Below are 27,829 nucleotides of genomic sequence, written 5' to 3'. Positions count from 1 at the left end.
ATTTGCCTATAATTTCTGACAAAGAATACAACTAATAACAATATAAGAAGTGACAGAATATTCCTACTGTTCTCTCGTGTTGATGATTCTCCAACGAGACAGGTGTTTATTACGTATTCGAGATGAACAAAAACACTGCTGAGACAGACTTTTGTCTTTGGCTTTAATTACGGATACTTGTATTATGCTAATAATGAAACTACGTAAATATGAAGAATACAACCAAGATACATGTCAATATAACCTAATTTCAGGATTGCCAATATCGGTCACTTGTTAACTAGACAAATGTGGTATTTGTATGTCATTGTTATTAAACAAACGCCATTAGAAAGAAGAAGACGTTAAAATGCATTTTGCTTTGAATATCGAGTTTTGTTAGTGGCGAGACGTTAATTAACTGACGATGATATAATGCACGTAGTTATGTTAATAACATTCTCAGATTGATGAAGTGGTGGTGGAGGTGAGCTAGGTAGATTGTGTTACTTTTCAAAAAAGACTAGCACCATCCTATTTGTCATACGTCAATCAACCAATTTTACCATTTGTTAAAATATTTAAAGAACTATTATCGAACCTCTTTTCATTAGTACTCCGATAGAAGTTCTTGGTTTAATTATACAGTTGAAATATTGTTCTTACTACTAATAATGTTTATATAGGTAGAAAGTACTCTGTTAGTAAAGAGTACGCTAACCCTCATCTGGGTTTACTCAACATTATGTGCTATTCGTTTGTTATTTTAATATTATTTTCACTTCTTTTTATGCATAGGTCTGTGATAAATATAACGCGCAGATGTATGCAAAATAGATTGATTACCATGCACTTATTGTTTTTAAATTCCTGTTTATACTTCCAATGAAACAGTCCCAAATCGATAGTATTTACCTCCCTTGCCTGCTATATTCATGAACTTCTATTTGAAGATTTAAGCTTCAATACATAAGTCCCACTGTAAGCTGATGTCTACTACTTATAGATTCCCTAAGGTATATTGTAGTCTGGACATTTTGTATAAATTGACGCGCCTTTTGGCCAGTGTAAACTATTTATTCAAATATCTGTCCGATATTTCCATTAGCTTTCTGTTGTGATTATATCAATGGCAATATGTAGATCGAGTTAAGATGTTCGTAATTTATACGTTCGGTACATAATAACAAAACAAATGATTAGTCCTATTATAATGTGTTTCCAGGTGGAAACAGATTATTTAAATTTGCCTATGCTTTTTTTCAACATGGAAATTTCAAAAACAATTGATAGAGATGCAAGTATATAACGGAGATGTCCAATTAAGGATTCAAATAGGAGACAGCTACAAATGAAGGATAGGTCCAAATGTAGAAAAGGACCAAATTGTAGGAGAGAAATCCAAATAGGAAAAAAGATGTCCAAATGGAAGAGATTCTTATAGAGGAAAGGCGCCAGTAGGAAAGGTTCAATAGAACTACCTTTCACCTCTTTAATTGATTTTCATAGAGTAGTTTCGGCCTCCATCTTGTTTGCCCAAACCATTCTCCATGCCAAAACTAAAATTATGTTATCATATATTTGATGGCATAGGTTTTACGTTATTTTCTATTACTTTTAATGATGTAAATGGATGTTTATGTTCTTACAACAGTCATTCGTTTCTATTGAACGTGTTTTTCAATTGTCACCTTCTCTATCTTGTTGGCCTAAACTAAAATTATGTTATCATGTATTTGATTTCCTTCTCTCACTCGAAATATTGCATACCGTAGGTTTTACACGTTTTTTTCTATTACTTTTAATGATGTTTCTTGTAAAAACTTTTTGTGTAAATTATAATGTTTATATTGTTGAGGTAGATGGATGTTTATGTTCTTACAACAGTCATTCGTTTCTATTGAACGTATTTTTCAATAGTCACCTCGGGGATTTTTCTTTAGGTGCGCCATTAAGAAATGAAACGTTTGCGTTTTCAAAATGTCATGTAGCATTAGATAATTGGCTAACTATTATTCAGAAGCACAGGTTTACGATTATTTACCTTTATTTGTGCTTGCTGTTTGTTGACTACTGTGTTAAATAGTAGACTTGTCGTTGGTGTATTTACTTTGACGTCTTTGCGACGACTACGCAGGCAGTTTCTAAGGTCTAATATTTACTTATTATAATATTTATATTCTTAAGATGTGCCTCATCATCAAAAGCGTTTAAATGTGGTGTGGGTAACCAGCCATTACACTTATCTCGAGTGATGATAGGTGTCGTATCTACAGCAATTAACAGTATGTTTACCGTACCTTAATATACTAGCACGTATATAAGGATGTTGGATGCATCACGTATTATACGCAATACCATTGCTTGCGAGAAAAAAAAATAGTTTTAGTAAATCATGAATTCCATTGTAGGCCTAATTAATCTACCTATAATTATCATAATAACTCAAATTATTATAATTAGTAAAGAATATTAGCTATGTTTTAAATGTTTGCTACGAATGCTGAATATTTTAACCCATCACTATCAAATTAAACCACTCCAAAAGGTATAGCATTCATTTTATACAAATCAAGATGAATTTTCAGATGACCAAATTTCATCGTATTCTATCTAGATTTAATGTCCCGTCTTCAAGGTGATAACGATCTCAGCGGGTATCTTATTAATGAATATATAAAACAATATTCAATTAAAATGACTATTTTGACACAAGTGTTGGAACAATCTATAGAGTTATTTTGTTAACCTCGATGATTGGAAATTCTTCCACTTTTTTCCATTTGCCTTTTCTATTTATTTGGTATAGGCCTATTACTTTTTTAAAGAGAGGAAATTAAAATGTATTTGATTTTATTTGAGTCGTTTCAGCCTTCATATTTCAATTAACAGCAATATAAATTGTCACTTATGGGTAAGTTTAATTGATTTGTTTTTTTATTATGAGGACATTTTTTCTTGCAATATTACCCTAAATTAGGAGGAAATATAATACATTGCAAAGAAACACGTCATACTCATGGTATTGTTTGTAGGATAAAGTTCGGTGTACTCCATTTAAGACAGCTGTATGTACAGTACAACCATGAATGAATTAGTTTAAACTTAATGATATTATTGTCCCTGATCGAAAAAAAAAGATTTAGGCCTACCTGGAAAATATGTAATTAAAGCAACATAGTCAAGTTGTCAGACAATGAGTTTTTAGTTGAATTTAGCCGCTTATTATATAATTTTGTTCGTGCTTTTTTTTCTACGAAAGTTTTTTTTTCTCTTTCGTGGGTTTAGCCTACTTTTATTCATTATTCCATTCCATGACAAAGATATAGGCCTACAAAGATTAAATATTTAGAAAAATGTGTTTATAACATGTATGTACAATAATTTCTACGAAAGTTACCGTTATAACTAAACATCTGTTTTATTCATCTTAATCTTCTTCATTTATGATTTCTGTAAAAATATATCCTCCAGGTACAACCAAAATGTACTTTTTAAATTATACCGCAATGTACAAAAATCATTTTAATACGACTCCTTTAGAGGGTAATCCGATTCAATAGTTCAGTTTTCCACGATGGTGAATTTAATAAGGGTCAGTAAGATGCAATCATTTGAATTGTAATTGCAATGATATATTTAATGTTCCATTCATTAATGTTCTCATTTGCGAATGACAGTTGTCATGTTTAGACAGCTTCATCACGGCCTATAAAGTTTATAGTCTTAATATGTTAATTCATGTGCCATCGTTACGTAGCATCAATTGAATTCCTATTGGAAGTCGATGTAAAGAACACTTATACCACAATATTGATAAGTATCATGCCGTATCAAGTCTTCTGACAGTAACATTCATCCCATGGGATACTGTATGCCTCTCTCCTGTAACACTGTAGCTTCTTCTTCTTCACTGTTGTCCGATGGTTAATGCTGCAGCTTTCCAATCAGAAAACATTTGTTCGAACACTAAGATGGTCGTTTGGATCTTTTTTTCACATATTGAGAGATTATTAGATGGTAGCGTCCAGTTTTTCTTAACTCACTATGTCGGTCGGTCGGTCTGTCGGTTGGTCGGTAAACATTAACTTGAGCACGCGACTGCAGCCATGTATATGCCCTTGTTTTTTCATCTACTGTGGTTAACCACCTCCTTTATTGTAATAAATAATATTAGAGTGAATTGTGTTCAGAACTGAATAGCCTTGCCTGAGCTATTTCCGCAATACTCGTAACCACGGAATAGATGAAATATTTGTTTCGTCTTTATGGTTTGTTATATCTCTCTGTTCATTACTTTCAAAATCTAGTACAGTTTATAATACGGCGCCGATGGAAATGAAGAGAACTTGTGTACAGCGGTACGTAATCTGTTTGAAGAAATTGTAATATTCTGCTTCCCTTTCTGATATTTTCTTAACATAAACATGAAGATACAGATTTATAGGTAGAAATAATTTAATGAATGCATAATATTATTACTCCATGTTTGCCGTCGGGGACCTATAGTAAATCATATATTTCTCTGCAATTGAAGATATACGTTGTGGGTCTACTGGCTGTTATAGGAAGCCGTTTGAAGTCCAATATTTCTGCTGTAAAAACTCTTAATTTTAAGAAGTATTTATTTGAAATACCAAGCGACCATCTTTATGCAAATTAGTATAAACCACGTCATTGAGTCCTAATTTCAATCCAGGGCTTTTAAATATATTATCATCTTGCCTTCAATTCTTATGCAATATTAGAAGCTGAAATTAGTGTTATGACGTAAGCTTTTGAAAATTAACATATTCTGAAACACATTTCTATACCACTGTGTAGTTTCTAGAACAAAATCTTAATATAAAGGTATGTCACTTCTTGTGATATGACGCCAAAATGGATTGAATTTCATGGTACGACGTCTTCCATGTCCGGAAAGTGGTTGTAGCAAGTGTAAAATAAAGAGGTTATAATCCCGCCCCCCTCACATACACCCCTGAATGTTTATGTCAAGTGTGTAATATCTTTCTGTATATTATCTGTACATCAGTTTGTGGATAAAGATTCGGTCTGACAGTTTTATTTTTCTAAAACGATTTAGTCATAATGGTTCATATAATTAGGCTTGCATAAACGCTACTGTCAAACATATCTAATATTTCTATTTTTAATTTGTTTCATAGTTTGGTATTTCAACGTACTCCGTGTAAAAATTCATAATGACGTGCTTATAGGTTGTTTTTCAAGAAAGCTTTGATTTATCAAATAACATTTTTGCCATATTCACTATTGTAAAAAGAACTATTGTGCATTGCTTAGGTCAAATACCTATACTTAACGTCATGTAATTGTTTCGCGTGTAATCTGTTGAAAAATATATATTTAATGAACGGTTCAGTTGCATATATCAATTGTAATGCACTAATCATTCAAACCAATTTTCTGATGGCGTTTAACATGCTGTCGCATCTCGGCTGTACGATCTCCATACTTCATTTTATTTTCAAATTAAGCAAATAGTGTTATCGCCAAGTGTAAGGTAATGTGGCGTATCTCCATTCTTTACATTTTATTGTAATTATGCGCTGGTTATGTTTGACTGGTGCGGCGCAGCATGGTTACATGCCTTTACGATAGCGCTGTGTCGTTAGACAGCTCTCCTAATTAGTCTGATTAGGGACAAGTCCCGAACTCTAACTTCTCTAAGTTTACACTAATAACCCAAAGATACATAAACTCGAAATTGATTAGGCATTTGTTTCACACACATTTTAATATGTTCGTTTTTATCGATAAGATAAAGAAGAAGGAGGAATTTCACTTATTTTAGTACTGTAGTTCAATTGTGTATATAAAGTTGACAAAATTGGAAACGGCAAAGGTGAAAATGTTTATTGAATATATATTATCTGCACGTTTAAAATGCTAGTCATAACCATAAGGAAACTTGAAGAATATTCATTTATAAAAAGGAAGATTTCGTAAAAAGTTCTCACAGCTTTCATTCACATTATTATGTCCATCCCAAACACGATTTAAAATTAGCTTAGCTCTTAAGACATACTTAAATAATAACAGTGTTTTGGCCTTACATTTAATTATTTACGCTATGAACACATCTTCTCAATAATATACTAATTAGAGTGCAAGATGATAGTAACTACTGTGTTTTAGCAAACGTTAATTAAGTATTGGAATATATCATTAAAATGAGAAAAACAAGTAGTTGTTAAATACAATTTTTAAATCTGTACTAAGAGGTTACTGTAATTAACTCGTATATGGAACATGTGATTATGCAGTACAGCAGACTCCACATTCTTTGGAAAACCTATAGTCTAGGGAACCCCTATTGGGGGAAAATTTTCCGTGAAATAAACGAGGTGCAATATGTTTTAACAGCTTAACCCAATTCAAGAAAACTCCCATTAAGGGGAACCTTATTAGGTCCGGAAGGGCCCCGTAATAAGGTTTCTAATTTAAGGAAAATGTCATTTTAACCATTGTTAATCTGTTTCACACTTCGACACATACACATGATAGATCATAATACAGATGATTCGTCACACACCCCGTATGGCCCGGATTCGGACAATACAATTGAAATTCCAATGCTAAAAAAAAACGGGTCGTGTGACTGACTTTGTTAACTGTACACTACTTTTGATCAATACCATTCTTTCTGTTTTAATTCAAATGCCGTTTCCTTTTTTCAAAAGCTTTCTGTCATTCCTCTACCTAGCTTCCTATCACCCTGAGCCATGTTCTAATTATTCGATTGCCTGTTGTCTTATGTAGCTACACTTGAGCATCTGTCGGGACTAATTGACGTAAGCCCTGGGCGCAGTTGCTTAAGTTCCCCTTTAAATTCAAATAAGTATTGATCGTTTAAGTACACAACAAGAATCACAATTAGATGGAGATGAATCAGCAGCAAAGTCTTTGTTGACATTAGTTTTCAATTAAACCAAAGTAATACTATATAAATGCTCGTAAAGTAGACATAATTACTAATAATACTGGTATGTAGTTGTTATTGAAATGGCTCACTAGGTCTTTCTGTAAGCTAGATGTATTTTCATATTTTTCTTTAAGTTCAATGTTTGTTTTGGCCTATATGTTTACGTTTCAGAACAAATAAAGCAGGCACAAACGCCCGGTCGTTCATAACACAAAACTGTAATTCTTATGCACTGCAGTAAAACAGACTCAATACGTGGTGGCTTCAGTTTCAGTCTTATTTATGACGGTTTTATATTTTATGTACGTTTCGAGTTTTATGTTATTCACCAACAATTATACCAAAGTACTTCGTTTTTGTTACCAACTGAACCATAAACAGCACATACCTTGAGCAAACATACCCTAGTCGTGTGTATTTAGTTTTAGATTATTATATAAAGTTTTTTTAACTTCAACAATAACAAGTACTTTTCTGTGTTGATTAAATTGGCACTTCTGATTTCAATTGACATACAGATTGCACAATGTGAAAGGAACCTACTTTTTTGTCCTAGAAAATCAGAGTGTGGTTTTATCGATACATTATTAATTCCGCAGTTATAAGAAAGCAATCCAACATGATATTCATCTTGATGGTGCAATGATGGTTCGAGCACTATTTCGTTTGGTACATGTGTTGATTTTAATATTAATTTAAATGTATACTTTGGCTGGTGAGTTGAAATATAATCTCATTATATCTCACCATCTTTCGGATGAGAAGTTAAGCAGTGTATATTCTTTTATATTCAACCCAGTTTGGGATATTATGTGCCAAGTGAACTAAACAAAAGACCGACTGGAAATTTCTGATTTAGTATAAGGCCAGATATTCTATTTATTCTACTGTCATGTTCGGAAACTGGACAATCCTATGGATCAATACATTCTACAGGGCAAGATTATGATAATGTTACACTTAGGTCACTTAACATAACCGCTTTCTGGTGCCATATGAGCCGCTATATGATCTTAACTTACATCAACAAATTAAGCACTACTTGATTAAACCTCCTTTGTTACTTAATGCTTGATACTCACTTGTATCAGGTAACCCAAAAGTCATTGCCTTGTGTGAGTAAACAACAGAGCATTGATCTTTTTCAACCAATATATTCAGAAAATGTGTTTTTGCGTCATAAGGGCATCATGTAAAAGTTAGCAAATCCGGAAACAAAAAATATGTGAATATTGTTGCTCCAGAACTATTCGTAATTAACGCGCGCATGCGTAGAAACCCTGTTCACGCATGTTCAGTGTTTGAATCGCCGTTGTTTTTAATTACCACGCATTACGGTACTATTTTCTGATACATATATGATATATATTATGATATACATACCAATCGTTAAAGAATCATCCAAACCTATTTTGCTCAATATTGTTATTTTATATAAAAAATAAATCAATATTCAAATCATTATGCGACGACGTGCGAGTCATTAATAATTATTAGGAATAAAAAAAAATTGTATTTATTATCACAAGTTACGTATTGATTTTATTGCATTGTGGAAATCCTTCCATATGAACACACCATTTCTCTTTCTGTCTATATATATAAACATATTTATTTTTCATCACTATGCGCCTTGAACAAATCATTAATAATTACATTTAAACAAATTATTGTAATATGCATAGATCGAAAATATTTGTTCTATACATCTGTTTGTCAATGTACTGAATTTTAGCAATATACGTTTGATATTAGATAATATAAATGACTTTTTATTTATGAATTTCTTAAAAGAGACGTCGTGAGTATATTTGTTTAATATCAGTAATAAAATAAGCAGTCGCGTATGAACGCACACCTTAATGCAGCGTGCTCCCTTTAACGTGTCGGAAAATATCCAGAAGGGTTAATGAGTTACAAAAGCTAGTGTGCGTTTACATCAGATAAATTCCAGTAACGCGTGAAAGAATGAAAATAACCGCCACGGCATCCCTACTTTCATACGAAAACGAAAATAAAGACATAGAAATGGCTTTTTAACGAGATCATGCACTGTTTATTACATACGTCTAAATCTCCCGAAGACTGTGAGAATAAGCTATAACAACGCAGTTGGCTATATGTACATTACGCATAATTTCCATCCATTTCAATAATTGCTAATGTTGGAATTTACATTATATCTTTAAATTAATGTAAACTATACGGATGGTATTCACAGAATTTTCATCCATAATATCATAATAAGAGAAATTTTATAAAGGCTTTACCTTCCTCAGAATTGTAAGATTTAAATTGATTATAATGGACTTCTAGCGCATTTCGTTTGAGACATTTAGTCGTTGGTTTGGGCATGTTTTGGATTCATGGTCAATTTCGATATAATTTCTCAAAGATCTAAATTTACTTCCTAATAAAGGATAATAAAATAAATCACTGTCATTATATTTTACTTGTTTTTATTTACGTTATTAATTGATAAATTCGTCAGGAACAACACCGCTAAATGGAACTCTCGTGGAAACTCAGTGATGCCACCGTTCAAAAACGATAAATTCGTCAGGAACAACACCGCTAAATGGAACTCTCGTGGAAACTCAGTGATGCCACCGTTCAAAAACGATAAATTCGTCAGGAACAACACCGCTAAATGGAACTCTCGTGGAAACTCAGTGATGCCACCGTTCAAAAACGATAAATTCGTCAGGAACAACACCGCTAAATGGAACTCTCGTGGAAACTCAGTGATGCCACCGTTCAAAAACGTTTAAACTCGCGTTTCCACTTGAGTGGTTACGTTACGGTCTGTTTACGGTTAAATAAATATTAAAATATGTCGGAAAAAAATACTGTACAGACTTTTAAAGAGCCTTTATCCACAATAAACCACATGCCACTGTGTGTAATGGTTTATCTATTGCGTACATTGACATATTTGAATTAAGCATTCATTTCTGTTTCTCTAGCGAATACTCATGGCAATTATTACAATCCAGTCTCATTTTGATATTTACTGTTAGACAATTACACAGTTGAACAAACATTGTGCACACGTGTTAATATTGGTCTCATTTTTTTGTTAGCTAGTCGTACTATTTGCCAATTTGAATTATTATCAATTATGTGACCTGCTAATTTCATATTTTTCAAATCAGAATTGTAATAGGAATATTAAGAGAATAGTATTTTAGTCATATATCTATAAAGCAAGGCTAACAGCATAACGTAGACTTCGTCTAAATCTCTGTCTACACATAAGTATGATGTCCCCAAATATGTTGGTTATATACTTAAATATGGTATTGATATGGATGGCACATCACATAGTTTGTCACATAAAATGTGATAGTGTAGACAGAGCTTAACAACATCATTTCATCATCATTTTTAGTATTTAATTTGTTTGTCCTATTTCAACTTGTTGCGCCGGTTATCAATTAACAATTTTCATAATTTTCAATAAAGTTCCATTCTCTCGTTTTTCAGATCTAATGTAAGGTCACAAACTACATTTAATGTAAAAATAAATACTATATGGTCATATTAAGATAACTTTTTTCGTCTTTAAAATGGTTAAAAATGTGAAAAACAAGTCGATTCTAATAATTTAAGCGGCCCGCTATAAATCCCAACATGCATTGCGCGCGGATTGATATTTTTATTTTTCTTCTGTAATTTACTCACTTTTCGATCGATCGTAAGGCCAAAACAAATGGAAGAAAATATACCGGGTTTCCTCCAATTTATATCAACGGATTCTGGCAAAAACAGAAAGACAATTAATGCAGCAACTATACAACGTCAGGCTAGGCCTATAGCTAGTGTACGATGTTCGTACGTTACCGATATTTACCAGCAAGGCCTACAAAACTAAGCCGAGCTAGGCTAGGCCTAAAGACCGTCCACGAGATCAGAGGACATTCACCGCGAGCTACTTATTAGGAGTACAGTGCATTGTTTCTGTCTTGTTATCATAATTTACCATAAAAAGTAGGCCTACATATTTAAGACAAGGAATGACCTGGTTTAATGTTTTTAAAGTATATATGCATTATTAAAAAAAAGTCACAAATTGTAGGGAATGAGTCTTTAATAATCGTATGTTTTAATTTTTTTTTCTTATTTATTATTAGAGAGGTTATGGATGGCATGATTTTGGTGATTCAACTTTTCACTGTTGGTCGTTAGATGCTGGACCTGAAGATAAAGACAATGTATTTGACTGTCAGGCAAAAGGTAAAGTTTATTATTATTTTTTTACAGATTATAGATTTATTATTTTTTAGGCTCACCTACTCCAATGTTTTTCATCTTTCCTTCATTCCCTGATCTTACTTTTGCACTATCAGTATCAACTATTAGTTTGAACTAGATGACTAGACTGTTAAAATAAATGTTATGAAACATAAACATTAAAAACATTTTTAATTTGAACATTGGCCGGTTCCTATATATAACTTATTATATTTATATGAATATGACTTCTGAAAATATAACATAAGTATCCTCTTCGTGTTTTGTATTTTGAAGGCAGCAGCAAAAGAAAATGATTAGGCTACACGAGCATCAAGCAATCAATATTGATATATCGATAAAATAAAAATAATAAATCGATAATAATTGTACTCTCATTGTATTCACTTTCTTAAGACAGAATTAAAGTTTTCAAAAATGAAGTTATTCGTAAATGTTACTTTGTTTTTGCCTTTGTGACGAAAGTGCAAACGAGTATTATATGAACGGTTTTTTGTTTATGATTTTGACGAAAAGGAAGTGATGATAACTTGAAGCACGATTCTTGCATACAGTATGTGAATAATAACATAATGAAATCCATTAGATATATGAAGTGAAGTTAGCATAAATTGTCTGGAGAAACATTCAGGAAATGTAGGCTAATTATTTTCAAAATGACTACCTTGCCGTACTAATGAATATAATCGACGATATCTAGTAGTAGTACTTCCATTTTGGTTTTGTTATATTTCTGATGATTAAATACCACACTTGCTGTGACTCTTTTCATAGTAGTAATTAAGTAAGTTGTATTTCATCGTAACAATTCAGTACATTACCTAAGTAGGTTAAAGCGTTCTCATTTGGATGCATTCAAACTTTCGCTTGTAAAGCGTGGTTCCCACTAGAACGCAACGCAGCGACGTAGCGACGCAAAGTGTTGTATTGCGTATAATAAAAACCGACGTTGCGTCGCTAGTGGGACGCAACGCAATCTACGCAACGTAACAAAATGACCTTCCAAACATTGTGTTTGACCCCGCCTGCGTGAAATCAAACCTACGATGTTTGCAGCACTATTGCGTCGTCGGTTCCCACTTGTGATTACGCAATACAGCATTTTGCGTTGATACGTCGCTGCGTTGCATTCTAGTGGGAACCACGCTTTATGCGTAACTTCCGTTGCGTCTACGTCATTGCGTTGTGTCCAAGTGAGAACCATTATTCATACGTACAGACCATATGACTTAAATAGTTACTGTTGTGTTAATTGTATTATCAGCGGTCCAATGCTGTCCATTCTGACATTAGGCCTACTATCGATGATGAAGTAACGAGTTATTATATATATTATATTTGTTTTTGGCCAAAATTATAGTCTGTTCCAAACGTAAATTACTTTTCCAGTTTTGTGGACAATTGTTGTTAAAAAACGTCAACACTTCGTCGTTATGCGCCATTCACACCCGCATTTCCATAAAATGTAAAATGAAAAGTAAATAAATATTGACATTGTTAGAAAATAATGTATGCCCAGACAAAATTATATTTTATCACAAAAATAACGTCCTGAAACTGCCACTCGTAAAACGAAAGACTTTAAGAGATTAAACGATGCGTGTATATTATTGATGATTTTAACCAATTTTAATATTTGTTTCTCAATTTAGGCTTATCGTTTGCTTGGGTTGGGGATGTTCCCAGCACAGTTGTTGCCGAGGAGACATTTTATGTAAAGTACAGTTTATCAGCTAATGACAAATTTTTCGAATGGGCGATAGATGCTAATTCAGATTATGCCCTGTTACATGGACGAATACTAGAAATGAAGTATGTAAAACCTGAAATATTATTATTGCTTTTAAATAATATACAACAGTTGTAGAGTAGGTTGAATAAACATGACAAGGAGCTTAATTTGAACAGTTTGTACAATAAACATGGACGTGTACATCGATATATAGGTCCATGCAATATTATTTGATGGGCATTTGCTACTGCTTGTGGAATATGGTACGATAACCCGCCTTTTATGAGCGTACGTGTTACGCGTATTTAGTCTGAATGTAAAATGTAACAACTAAACCCATAAGATGGACATAAAAAAAAACACATATAACCTGAAAACAATATTAACATTTAACGTAATGTAAATAATAATCATTTTCCAATTTAATTTATTTTATTTAGGCCTATTTCCACAATAATAATAATAATAATAATAACATACAGGATAATAAATACAATGAATTAAGCAAATGGCTATTCAATAGTTGTTGAATATCATAAGGAAAAAGAAAAAGAAAAAAAACTTCGCTAACCCTCCAACTAAAATATCGTGTATTTTATCTCATGATTTACACAAGTTTGGTTTATTTTAGCACTACAGAAGAAGCAAAGAATTTTTGCTATAATACTACATGTGACGATAAGGATAAAAATTACGACGAGAGTAGCTGTTGCTTACATCATATTAACGTCCACTCGTGTCCTCAAAATGCGGTAAGAAATATGTATCATTATTCAATGTGAACATGAGAGGAGGTACTTTATATTTTATATACACATATATATATATATATATAGAAAGGCAAATTACTGAAAAAATGACAATGCTGTGGGTATCAGTGGCTGAATCTCAATGGAGATACAAAAAAGCGAAAAGCTAAAACAAAACGATAAAGTAAAACATCACAGGCACAGAATAAATTCTAAACCGCCCGGTGAAATTTAATTAATTAATTCCAAACGATAAAGATGAGAACATCTGTGAGAATGAGAAAAAATTATGTATAATTAATATTATATTTATTTTGTGTGTGTGTTTTAATCATTTGGCAGAAATTACTTCTTATTCTATAGGCCTATTATAAATTGCAATATGTTATGAAAGTGAGTAAGTTTTCATATGCTCATTACGGCATTATTTTTAGATTGTTGGTAGTATCTGCGGACCATGGATTCCTCCAAGTGGAACCATATTTACACATACTCCTACCGTTTACGGTAACCTAGCAACAATGATATGGAGCACAGAGGTTGCTTTAGTTACACCAGGCCTGACTTCTATAATTGCTCACATTCGCCTGGGGAACATTCAGGCAGCCTTACATAGCGTCTTGACAGTGGAAAATGCAGTCGGTAAGTTACGCACGTGTTTTTTAACTCTTAAGCCAATAGCCTATGTTTGTGTAGCAGATGTCAATACAAACGTTTAATTGTCCCCAGTGGAGTTCTTCATATTGATTTCATAGCTTCGTGCATGTGCGAATATATATTTCAAACATATACAATTTTATAACATAACATAAAAAGGTATCATGACGGTCATGATCTGAGTCATTCAGTTTTTTGTAATGACCTTTTGTTTAATGACCAAGGAAATAAAAAGAAGGGAACCAATCATGAAAGTTTTCAAATTACTCTTCCGAAGAGGGCGCTGTTCCTTGATGTGTGTTTAGACATTTCCTTTAGTAAAGCTTGCTTTCCACTAGGACGCAACGCAAAGACGACGTAAGTATTTGACCAATCACGATGCAATGTGTCATTCGAACTGTCGGTTGTTACTGGTCAACAGACTTGCATTGCGTCTACTTCGTTGTGTTGCCTCTAAGTGGGAACCAAGCTTTAGAAGAGTAAGACTAAAATGAAACATTACTCTGTAAAGGCCAGTTTACACAGTAACGGTAATAGGCATACAAATATAGCATCTATGTTATTCCTTAAGCGTGGTTCCCACTAGCGACGCAACGTAACGCAACGCAACGACGTAGGCCTACTGACGCAAAGTGCGTCGTCGGTTCCCACTTGTGATTATACAATACATCACTTTGCGTCGATACGTCGCTGCGTTACGTTGCGTTGCGTTCTAGTGGCAATCACGCTTAACCATTTACACAAAGCGCGGAGCCTGCGGACATGCGGTTTCCGCTGAGGATAGATACAGATTCTACGTGGGACATGCTACGCGCTCGTCTGTGTAAATTGGCCTTAAATCTGTGCCTATAGTATAAGGTGTAGCTTAGGTAATAACAGATTCTAAAAGCAAAGAATCATCATAATGCAGAATGACCGTATGACATCTATAATTAGATTCGTCAACACAATTCATTGTGTATATGATTTACACAATGAAATCCAATAACGTAAAGCACATTCTTAAAATATCAGTAATTGCTACACGATATTTGGCACGGGGCGGAACAACTGAATCCGTAACTAAGCGACCAAAGTTTAACACCTGTTTTTGCCAGTTGGTCGGAAACAGCTTGAGCACCAAACAGGTGTACACCAAAATTATGTTAAGTCAACAACAACACGCTCGCGCTTAATCGTGCGCAACGCATTGTATGTATAACCGAAAATGGAAGGAAGAATAATTGAAAGAATATATATAAGTTACTAAACATAAGAATCATCCGTATACTGACAGTAATACCACATAATATGTTGAGGAATTCAGTATAATTGGCTTAGTGGATGGTACACCACTAAACAAGGGATGTTCATGTGTTTGGGGTGGAGATGGCTTTGTAACTGAGAATTATTTATGATACGCATCTATTTTGGGGGTAATTTTAAAGATATTTCATTTTGAAAACAATGATGTATTAGGGACTATAGATTCTTATGAACATTTGAATTCAACTTTCCGTTACAATTACACATAGGCCTATTTTTGGCATCGCTATATGTCGATTCAAAATATCCATGGCGTTAACGAAAATCTGGTAATCCTATGAATTTCTGTCAGCCATCTAAATTCAATCAAATATATAACATAACTCGTATTGAATTTAGTGAAAATCGATAATAATACTATCTTTGGGCGATAATTCAATCTTGTAATGCTAATCACAGTTCTCTGGAGTCATGTTCAAAGATAAAAAAAAAATAGGCTTCCTCGCGAAATTAAATTATTCTGTTATCTAAAACATTTGAGTTCAACCTCCTATAAGAGAAAAAGAGCATTACAAATATTATAGGCCTACAGTTTCATTGAAATATTTTGATCAAAATCTGTATACAGTAGCAACAATTTTACGGCATTGTCATCAATCACCATCCAATTTTATACGATGATTTTTAAAGGCTAATTTTAATGGTGACTGTGCATTGAGCCGTGAAAGGGGTTTCTTTGTACTCTGGTGCGACTCACATTACTGCTTTTTTCTTGCCGTTTTTCGGATGTTAAGTTTGTAAAGGAGTTACACGGTTACACAAAAAAATGAATATACCAAAGAATTGTATCAATAATAATAGGATATTATCATATCAAACATTGTTACATAAGAAAAAACGATTGGATTAAAACAAACATAACTCGTATCTAGATGACTCTCAACAGTCAATTAAGCATTACCTAGAGACAGAAGCAGATTCGGGTGAATGCCTAGTTCCTTTAATTTTGTGTAACAATTATCCGCTTTAATATTATGTAAAAGAATTTCAAGGATCATGTAGCTATATTTAAGTGTTTTGCTTTTGCTTTTAGTAATTCAATTCAGTAATTACATTGTCTAAAATCAATTTAGTCATTTTATCACTTGTATAGCAAATACGAACAAGCCTGCAAGCAATTCACAAAATAGTCTCAGTTAATTTAACATAATTATATTTAAAGGTTACAAGGGTAAATTGTAGTAAACCAAAACACAATGACGCGTCTAAACGCAAATACATGCGAATTGAGAGCTCGTCGTCGAAGATTAGTTTATTTGATACAAACTTAAATAAGACAAATATACGATATTTCTACCATGATTTTTCGACCTAACCTATTTAAAATGTATACAGTAGTAACTTGTTTATAAAAATGTTAAAAAGAACAGCAAAACAATATTGAGAGAATATATATGTTGTCTGATCACAATTTCTTTTTTTTATTCCGTTAAATAAGAAAAATACAATTTGTTGTATTAGTAAAAGTGCATTTTATAGGATTTTCCAGTATATTTAGAATGAACTAACCTCAATATTAATTATTTCTTCAGTGTTTGATAACTAGATAGATGCTCCATAATAATTTGTTGACGTAAAGCCTGGACATTTACAGTATTTAATAACCTATCATTGTTAGATTATCTATACTACTCGACAGTCTAAGTGCTAGTGGGCTTTTAATCACTTTAAATTCAACTTATGAATCACATATCTTGATAAATATTAGTTTTTTTCATAACTCTTGTTTGACGTATAACGTCTGAAACATTTCATATTGGCGTGACACAGGTATGTTTTAGTGTGATTTTTCTTTTTCAATTTTGATAAATCAACTAAATTGATACCGGTTAATTTACCTTCAAGATTGTTTGACGAAACTCAAGGGCTGTCGACATTGACGCAAATCTGTGTAAAAAGCACATTGACTGTTACGTTAAGTTAAATTGTAATACGTTTAATGTTACCAATAAGGAGAGAAAATTCATGTTTAATGTTATTTCCCGATGGAAATAGGCGATGTAATCACAGACGTCAACTGTCACCTTGTGCATGTCTAAGTTATATTTATGTTAATTTTTGTTATGATGGCGTAATACTGAAACGTCAGTATATATATTTATATTATAATTAAAGTATTTCATATTTATTATAGATGTCCCCTGAATATCAGTCAACAAAAAATAATAAAAAAATGTTTAATTGAAAAAAATTAATAAACAATTTTAAAAAGTGGTCTTTTTATCGAGATTTAAATTTTCAGAAATTGTTAGAAAACAATATGTAAAAGTCATGATTGCCAGTGACTACTAACTGTGGAAGAATGGATTATCGGTGAATGATTATTAATATTATCTCTATCTTGACAAAAGTCCTAATTTGCTTCTTATCTTTTGTTATATTATTCATATAAATCTTTGTTATTAGATATTAATATTATATAAGTGGAATCTTTGAATACCAACAAATATGAACACAGACAACATTTAGGGACAGTTTCAATATGCTATAATTCCTCTGTGATATTATTCATAAAAAAAGTACACCGAATATATTAAATATTATATTTAAATATTTATATATAAATATTAAAATTACCAATTGACACCAGCTGGACAAACCATAATAATAATAATCAGCGCATCATTTATAATATTCATGACATATGCATAAACTATGTATGTTAAACCATAGAATGTATTTTACTTCCTCCAACGCTCTAATAAATTCCGGTTAATATAGTCTGACGTATCCGTCGGATATTTAATTACCGCCAACTTATCTTTGTTAATTTACTCTAATACCAACGATGCAGGTGGGATTGGTATATTATATAGAGTTCCACTTTGATCATAAATCCAGGTGTTATCGTTACCGGTTTAGTTGTCTTTGGAAATCTAGATGATGCTAGTTTGACAATGAAGTTTGATTTTACTGTAGAAATCAAACGAAGATTATACGGTAGCAGTTTAATGGATTAAGCTTGGTTCCCACTAGCGATGCAACGTAACGCAACCTAACGCAACGTAAGAAAATGCCCTTCCAATTCCCTGCCTGCGTGAAATCATGGAACTATAATATAAGATAGTTCCATGGTGAAATCAAACCTGATTTTTGCAGCACTGTTGCGTCGTCGGTTCCCACTTGTGATTACGCAATACATCACCTTACGTTAATACGTCGCTGCGTTGCGTTCCAGTGAGAACCACGCTTAAAGACAAATCTTTCGTGTCTTGGTTCCCAACCAAATGCAAAGACAAAGACGCAATGTATGTACGCAACAATCTACGGAAACATTATTTTTTTTTATCTTACAACGTAAGGTAAACAAGGCCTAGGCCTAGCCAGACTAGGCCTGCTCATAAGTCTTATGGCGGTACTCTTTTAGGCCTATTCTATAAACTGAATTGATTTCTAATTCAATCGTATAGTGTTTTTTAATTTTTAACTAACTATTAAATATCAAGCTGTTTCCTACGAATGAAATCGATATAAACGTGTTTCTTTACTATATCATAGATCTAGTTAGTTTGTTTAAAGTCATGTCGTATACGGTCCAATTATTTAGTCATTTAACCGAAAAAAAATTACGAATGCTAATTGAATTTTTTTCATCCTAATATTATTCTTGTACCATTCTCATGAATATACATTTAGTAGGTTTGGTTAATTACATTTTACGGTAGGTTCAATTTCATGGTAGTTTACATTACATTTAAAAATAATAAATGATGTCATCAGTAGTCGTGAAGTTGGTTAGGGACCTCACGGTTAATTACATTATCATCTATTTTGCGAAGTATGCATATTGTAGCTCGATTAGATCGCTGAAAACCATCCCAACATAATCGTTTAGTCGTGATATAATGGGGGTAGATATTGGGCTAGGACACAACGCAAGAACATAAGCGCAACGCAAGTAATTTGACCCGATATACAATCACAAGCGATGGATTATTCGAAACGGTGTGTAATTATTGGTCAAGTAAATTGTGTTGAGCCTAAAGCCGATTTTCCAATAGGCGAATTTGTTCACGTGAATCGAAAGCGTCAGGTTATACACATGCGTAGAGAAGGATTTAAAGATGTTAGCATGAATACGCATACGAGGAAGTATTCGCGCGAATAAATTCGCCTAGTGGAAAATCGGCTTAAGGTGGAACGCAGCCTCTACGCAACAGTATACTGTATACGGGATTTAAATTTTCCGTGTAGAGTAAAACCATAAACTCAAGTGTTTTATGAGCTGCGCATCTAATAGCGAATGTGTTCTACAGTTTCTGAAAATGACGTCATTTTAAAAACAGGCGAGTTTCCAACGTCAGCAGCTCATCAACGCCAAAAGTAGTTTGTACACAAAACAAATAATTAGTATGTTTACTACCCTCTGTTTGTGCCATTGCATTCACGTTTAGAAAAAAAATACGTACTGCAGTTGATTAACTATTTTATTACCCTATCATATTATCGCATATTAAGATTTTTCATAGAAAACAAAAAAAAATCAAATTTGTTTGTATAACATTTCTACGTGGTACGCCTCAATCATGTAGAATTTTACACATTATAATCAATACTGACAACACATAATGATTAATCTGATAGCTTTGGGGTCAGACTGCTTGCCATTCCGATAATACAACTTGATTATAAAAATGCATTTTAACATGTTTTATTATTGAACTCAACATTTGCTAGGCTACATTAAATTATGTTTTTCCGCTAGAAATCTTTACTTTTTGTAACAGTTGTCTTAAACCTGTTCTACAGTATATCATACTCAAACCGTGACAACTAAGACGTTTTTATTTTTCTGTTTTCTTAATATATTTCAAGTCATGCGTCACACCTTTTATATTGTAGAAGTTGTATTTAACTCCCTAAGAGATTCAAGTTTTGTTTTGCGCAATGTGTTACCTTGCCCTGAAAAAATGAAATGAAGCCAACGATAAAGATTTGATAAAGATTGGAAAGTAAAAATCGAGATTCAATCTGTAAATCATGAACATCAAGTTTAGCTAACCTCTTCATATAATTTAGTACGAGTACCGGTAACATTTCTTCTTTTTTTTTCAAACAACAAGTCAAATATCCAAAGATGTAGATGTAGAAAACGTGATCATTCTAAATAGAACAGAAAGAATCTGTTCATTTTAAAAAGGCACCACAATGTGTGAAAGTTTTATTAACGGTAACTTGTATCAGTTTTGGCTTAGGCCTATATTCTGGTTGTGACTTTTGGTTATTCAGAATCACCAGTCTTGTAACCTGTGATCTTCAGATCGATATGATCTGTTTAAGGCGAATAACCCTTCGTCCTATGATCAGAAATGCTGTGACCCAACGGCCAAAACCCTTAGGCCTAAGACAACAATCTCAGTTTGGAATGTGGTATATATTACCATAACTATAATCTAGTGTTACTTCGGCTTATTGAAATGTCCTTGCCCCCTGCCCTTAACTTGAACAAGTATCCATAATAATCTAACAACAAACTTTGATACAAAATAAAGAATACCATTATGTAATCATAAAATATTTATTCCATCAGAGACAAGTATGCATATTACATAACATTTTTGCATATCTATAATGGTTACGACATCTGCATATCAAGCAGAAGGTTGAGTTCGGATCTTGGTTGGGGTGGCTTTTTTTCATTCCCATAAATATCATCATCTTTATCGTTTCTAAATTAACTAATCAATTTTCATATTTCACCGGGTGGTTTAGAATATATTTATAAGAATGACAAAAAGCTTAAACATTTAGAAATTCTAAACCACCGATGATATACTAATTAATTAATTCATTTTGAAACGATTAAAATGAGGAAATATGTGGGAATGAGAAAAAGCCTCCCAATCGAGATTCAAACTCGGAACATTCAGCTTAATTACAGATAATTCTAACCATTAGTAAATTATTAATCACGAGAGAATGTTTTAAACTGTTTTTGTAATATATTTAATTAATAGAAGATTGTCTTAGTCTTGTTATTGATTAAAGCGACAGTTTATTGATATATTCTTATAATTTTAATTTGTATTAAAATACGGTAAACGAATTTGCATTATTTGCAACTCAATTGCTAAATTCACTTCGCTGGTCCTGTCACAATTTAACAGTGGTAGCCTACACAAAATCAATATTTAAAGGTGTTGGCAAGTTCACCGTGTACTGTATCACCCATTGTATATTTTCTAGTAGTACCCCCCAGGTCTCGTTACCACTTTATTCATATTTTAGGTCATGTTATAAGACGTATGTACCTTAAGTGTTTGAATAAGTAACGCACCTTTGTACAAGAATGTTTGCTGAAGAGGAACAACAAACAGAAGTCCCTAGACTTTTCTTTTATTTACGGATGGCTGTGGTATCGATATTTGTCCGAAAGCGTGCTAATTTCAGACACGAAATCAAACAATGCTCCACAGAGAATCTGACAATGCACCAACAAGCGACATAATTATAAATGGCTGTCACAATATAATATTACTTCTCTTATAGATCTGACGTGAACTGGGTGTTTTATAATGCTACCTGGGTTCACCAAAACAAAAATAGGCCTACTTCTGTGAGCAGTGTATTTCACAATTTCTACAGAATTGTGGATACACTCCGAAAGTTGTACAATTTTGCATTAAAAAAAATGAGTTGGTTTTCCCCCAGATCTAGGTAATTTAATGTCAGATCATTTCTTTGTAAATTATATATAAGTTTGCCAATTAGGTTACAAAATTGTTAACAAATAATAGGTTATGTAAAAAATGATATGAATAATGGAATGTGTACCTATGGACAAACAAAATCGTATTGCTAAACATGTCAATCATACAACTTTTTTTTTGCATTTTTCTTTTATAATATTACTGCATAATCTTAATTATTTTTTAGGTTGGTTGAAGAGAAAGAGAAAGCACAATTGTTTTCTTCCCTTAGTATTTGAATTATTACAGGTCTTAGTTCCTTCACAACTAGGCATATATATAATGTTTTGTTCTAGACCCCACTTCACGAAATAAAGAAAGTTTCAAGGCTAAACCTCAAATTTGGGAATATTATTCACCATGCATTGCATAAGATGATTTTAGAATCGGGGTAATTCGGTATAGACATACTGTACTAAGTAGTATTAACCCGTATACACAGCTTCATCATTCTTTAACTTTCATACATTTGACTTTATATTAAAGATCGATGTTGAGTGTAAGTGGGAAAGGTCTTTAAGCAAATCTTTATTAGATTACTGTACTTTATAATTTAATGACTTCTATATCAAGCTAAATTAAATTTCATCAACTGGCTTTAAAATAACATTGAGTAATTGATCGATATTCGTTTGTGAATGTTTAGTTAGGAACTATTTTTAAAGTGAATGACGATTAAGAGCAACTAAATTCTGGCAAGCTGTGTGTGCGAGGAGTGATATTTTCTACATGTTAATACAATTAGTACGTGAAATGTCTCGCAATGGACGTGGGGATGATATTCTGTATCAATCGTCTCGTGGGGTGTCATAATAGAAAACGCACGAACCATGACATTCTGTTGTCACACCTGTATACAAATCAGTGTTGACGGAGTCATACGCGCGATGTTGTCATCAGAAGATCAGGGCTTATTTCAAATAATTTATAATATGCATGCGTTTCGTATTGACAGTTTAAAAGTATATCTATACTAATTACCACAAACATGGCGATAAGTCACGGTTCTAGTAGTTCCATCATATTCTTAGCTGCTGTTTTGATCTCAAATGACCAGTCTTCTTCTGACCTTAACACGCATTTTATAATCATTATCATACTGTCTCAGAATTTCTATTTCACATACCACTTTTTACTTACTTACGTTGTATATATGATATATTACAGTGCCATCTTTGAGCATTCGATGAGAATAATGTTTATAACTTTATAACAAAGAAATGGTTAGATTGTACAGTATAATGACACAAGGGGGCGCTAAATATTTGCGAGCTGGTTGTTCCGCTTTACCAATATTTTCACATAGCCCATACTGCTCTATATGAACGAAATTAAGCAATATTATTTTCGAGAATCTAGACTAATCTAAGACAAGAAAGATAATACTGTAACATCCTCCTGCCTACTCCGTACAAGTAATTGTTTTCTTACGTTAAATATACCTAATGATAGTTTTCGGCTAGATGGCAATCCGCCACTGAATGGTTTAATGTAGAGAATTGATGTTTTAAATAAAACAAGGACAAACTGGTTATCGTACAATGCAATATTATTACACGAGCATTATAACTCATTAATCTAAATAAACAAATTATCTTGCTTTCTATTTGGTGATCCCAAATAACACTTCAGCCAAACCAATGTTTTTTTAATTTATGTGATGGATGGGAGATCAATTTTTTCTAATTACAAGAGAAATTAAACGACATGCAAAATACAGATTATGATTAATTTAGTTTTTTTAAATATCAGATACAAAATAAATTGGGTTTTAATCTTGTCACTCAGTAGTAATGAGCCGCGTTAAAAAAAATTATTTATAAATAATTATTTACAAGATACGCATTTTAAAAACAGTGAATATATGTGTACGAAATATGAAGATACTTGCAAAGTATAGATCATTTCTCAAAATATAGTAAAGTGTAAATATTATTTACTGTATATTAACTAACAACAATTAACTACAACGATTCCGAATAAATGTTTTTTACATAATTTTGTAGTTTGTGGTGATGACTTGTGTGATACCGAACGAGAGGAAGATTGTAGCGTATGCCCTGCGGATTGTGGTAACTGTCCTCTGAGTTCAGGAGAGATTGCGGCTATCATTGCATCGATTTTCACAATCGTTGTGCTATTAGCACTTATATATCTGGTAAGCATTTTTGTATCTTTCTACTCGCTTCCTACCTCCTCCATCGGAAATCCCCGCCCTCTTTTTTTTTCTTTTTCTTTTTTTTTTTGGGGTGGCGTTTGTGTTTTTTCGTAGCAGCGACACTACTGTATCCAGCATAAATGGTCTTGGTATCTGGTCCACTCGCCCATGAGAATTAAAGGGATAACTGATTAATCTTACTTTTTCCTGGATCATTTTAGTACACTATATCTCATTGGATTGGTGTGTGCGTTGGCAAGAAACATATTGTGTATTAATTGTTAAATTTAATTTGTTTAGCCAGTTTATTCAATATAAATAATAGTTATTTTATTCTATATTAGTTGCAAAACATCTGGACTAAACTGCATATCATTTGAAATTGAATTAAATTTGTTTTAAAAATAACGGTTGATGTTTTATGTCACATGGTTCTTCCATGCATAGAGTTATGTAGCATATTAATTTCCAGTTATTTATATTCATGTAGTATCATAATTCACTTCAAGCTATAATCTTAATTATGAGCAGCCTGTACTTAGTTTATTTTTATTCATACATTCAAGAATCTGCATACGATCCATCCTATCATCGGAAATGCCGCAACAACTATCTCCGAATTGCCATAACTTGCATCTATTTGTCTACTCTTACCATTTAAAGCGCAATAATGTAATTGAATAACTTCTAAGAGATATAATTCTACTCAATTATTGATACTCATGATAAAACTAATCACGAATTACTGCACGGAAGTGGACAGTGCCGTAAGACGAGTAAAGTCCCGGTAGAACAAAATCACACACCGAATATTGATCACGTGTGTTTTAATGAGTGGAATCAAATAAACCATTACTTTCTATGTAATTGGAGATTAATAAACACATTACTAACGACATTGTTAACAGTTTTAATATATTTGCAGTTTAAGTTCAGCTCGTTCGTTATTGATTCTATTTAAAAGCTTCAGATAGTATGACATAGGCCCCGCTTATTCGTTTTTAGTGATAGTTATAGGGAGCGTCAATTAAATACAGCTGGTTAAACTGTTAAATTAGGTTAGTAATACTACAGAGAAATTAGGTTCATTTAAGTCACCACTGTAAAGTGTATGTTCAGTGACGTGATCGCATATGGAAAGCTCCTTTAATAAAACATTATATTAAGTTCCTCCCCCCTCCTTAACCCCTTCTTGTATGTGGTATGTGTTGCAAGTAATAGCCTAACTTTTGTTTAGAAAAATGTGTAACATTTAACGTTATTCACCCATCGCCTATAATTATTAATCGCCATACTCAAAAGTGAGAATATCGCAGTAATATAGAACATGATATTGTTAAAAGACGACGCTGTGTTTACATTAAAAATTATTATAATTCATGAATTCCAAGTATAACTACAATTTCCTACGAGTGCACTATATCATTGTTATATTCTAAGTTCAAGTTTAATATATATATATCCATGGAGGCCCATCATATAAACACCTGACACGATTCTTGCATTCATAATCATCATCAGTTACGCCTCTTTTATGACATGAGTTTCTGCCATTTTTGTCAGCCATGGGCAGGATGATTTTTGCCTTGTCGTGGCATAAATTAATAAAATATAACACTACAGCAAAATCAAAACGACTAAAGACAGATTTTAAAGAAAAGACAAACACATGTATAATTTAGACACGTTTTGAGTTTTCTGCCGTTTTAATTTCAACATTTAATTAATTTAATCAATCAATATACACTCGGGACAACATTTTAAAATGTAGGGTGGGGTGTCTAAGGGATGGAAACGTCCAGGAGAAGCCTCCCCCACCCCCCTTTCCAGTTATTTCAATCAAACTATTTACGTTAATCATATCTGCGGGTTTTTTTTAAATTATGATAATTTTTCATCTTTAGTATTTCTACTGGAAACAACAAAAAATGTTATGGGATGAAAGCTGGATAATCAACTATGATGAAGTAAAGCCAGGTAAATTATTAGTTTATCTCAAGCGAGAGTAGGGATTACAAAAAGATATTTCTAACACTTTTGTTGTAAATAAAACTGTAAGACAACTGTCCGTATGGTGTAAATTTCAAAAGCACAATATGGTCCTTTAATGTTGGTAGTAATGGGAAATTAATAGCATCAAAATGATTTTTCTTTAGTTATTAACGTCGGTACTTTTTTAATATGCATTATTATTATTATTATTCATTTAAATTAAATCTGAGAAATGGATTTTTTTTTATTAATATATATTTTTTCAATGAACATTTTAATTAAAAATAAATAATAGTGATGTGAATAAATTGTATCTGTAAACCTTCTTCATCAACCCACTCTAACTTCAGTTAATTTTTTTTATTTTAATGATGAATAATGGCGAATAACTTTGCTGATTGTAGAGTAAATGATCATATCTAAGATTAATTTACATTTTTACTGTCGGCTTACCTTTATTGTTTTGCTTACAAATGATAGATAATGGAGCTGCAAGAGGTTTAATGGGTAGTATGGTTAGCATGCTCCTAAGTGCAGAAAACCTTACTGATATCAGTAGTGGACACACAGGTTTGGCTTCACAGATGCAAAACAAACAAGTGTTTGCTGAACTAGGGCTTTAGTAAGTATACACTACATTGCGATCTATTCAGTTTTGGTTTTATTTTCTAAGTACAACAAAATACAGTGGAGCTACTCCGATAGGCGGATTATTTCAAAATGATATTTGTATTTCCTACCTAGTTTATGCTCATATACAACTTTAAAAAGGTGAGAAAATATACACACAAAAAAAACAAGATAGTAGGGCCTATATTGCAGGCATATTAAACTCTAGTGATAATACTAAAAGTAATGATTGCCCGTATCTGAGATTTAAAAATAGACCGGAGATTCGAACCCGGAATCTTCTGCATCATATACAGATACATTACCATTATACCACATCAAAGCAATATACAGAAACTTTGATTGCGTAATGCCTGTTTTAAAATAAAGAAGGCCAGATACACTTGCATGTATTTCATCAGTTTAAAATATGCTCTGTGACTTCGCGTGTAACTTCTTTAACTTAAGCCCCTTCTTTGGAGGCAAATACGTTCCGACACCATTATCATTATTATTCATTAACATTGACTATCCTTCAATAAGCAAGGCGATTCGTATGCGTGTAAACTGTAACACCATTTCTGAGAATCTAAAAGCCTGTGTATCCAATTTGCATTGATAATGCAGCTATTTAGTAAGTACAATCATACTGTAGCATACACAAATATACAATAATTGAATAATTTAGATAAATACATTATGTTTGTTTTGAAAGAAGACAAAGTGTATTATAACTAAAGACCGAATAATAATATTTTT

The 27,829-nt window shown here is 32.6% G+C and overlaps 1 protein-coding gene across 2 annotated transcripts in view; it reads left to right on the top strand.

Annotated features, from left to right (window-relative positions):
* The window catches only part of LOC144845829 (atrial natriuretic peptide receptor 1-like), a 63,170-nt gene that overhangs the window by 7,468 nt on the left and 27,873 nt on the right, over positions 1 to 27,829 (top strand). For both annotated transcript variants that reach the window (XM_078703275.1, XM_078703276.1), the window contains exons 2-8: positions 11,059 to 11,161; positions 12,832 to 12,991; positions 13,543 to 13,663; positions 14,095 to 14,302; positions 24,318 to 24,469; positions 26,374 to 26,446; positions 26,942 to 27,083. In XM_078703275.1, the coding sequence (XP_078559401.1) occupies positions 11,059 to 11,161; positions 12,832 to 12,991; positions 13,543 to 13,663; positions 14,095 to 14,302; positions 24,318 to 24,469; positions 26,374 to 26,446; positions 26,942 to 27,083 (959 nt within the window). The remainder of the gene's footprint in view (positions 1 to 11,058; positions 11,162 to 12,831; positions 12,992 to 13,542; positions 13,664 to 14,094; positions 14,303 to 24,317; positions 24,470 to 26,373; positions 26,447 to 26,941; positions 27,084 to 27,829) is intronic.

The sequence above is a fragment of the Antedon bifida genome, chromosome 6 (assembly GCF_963402885.1).
Source record: "Antedon bifida chromosome 6, ecAntBifi1.1, whole genome shotgun sequence".
Lineage (NCBI taxonomy): Eukaryota > Metazoa > Echinodermata > Crinoidea > Comatulida > Antedonidae > Antedon > Antedon bifida.
Note: the sequence above shows the minus strand (reverse complement) of the source record. Positions and strands in the feature narration are given on the sequence as shown.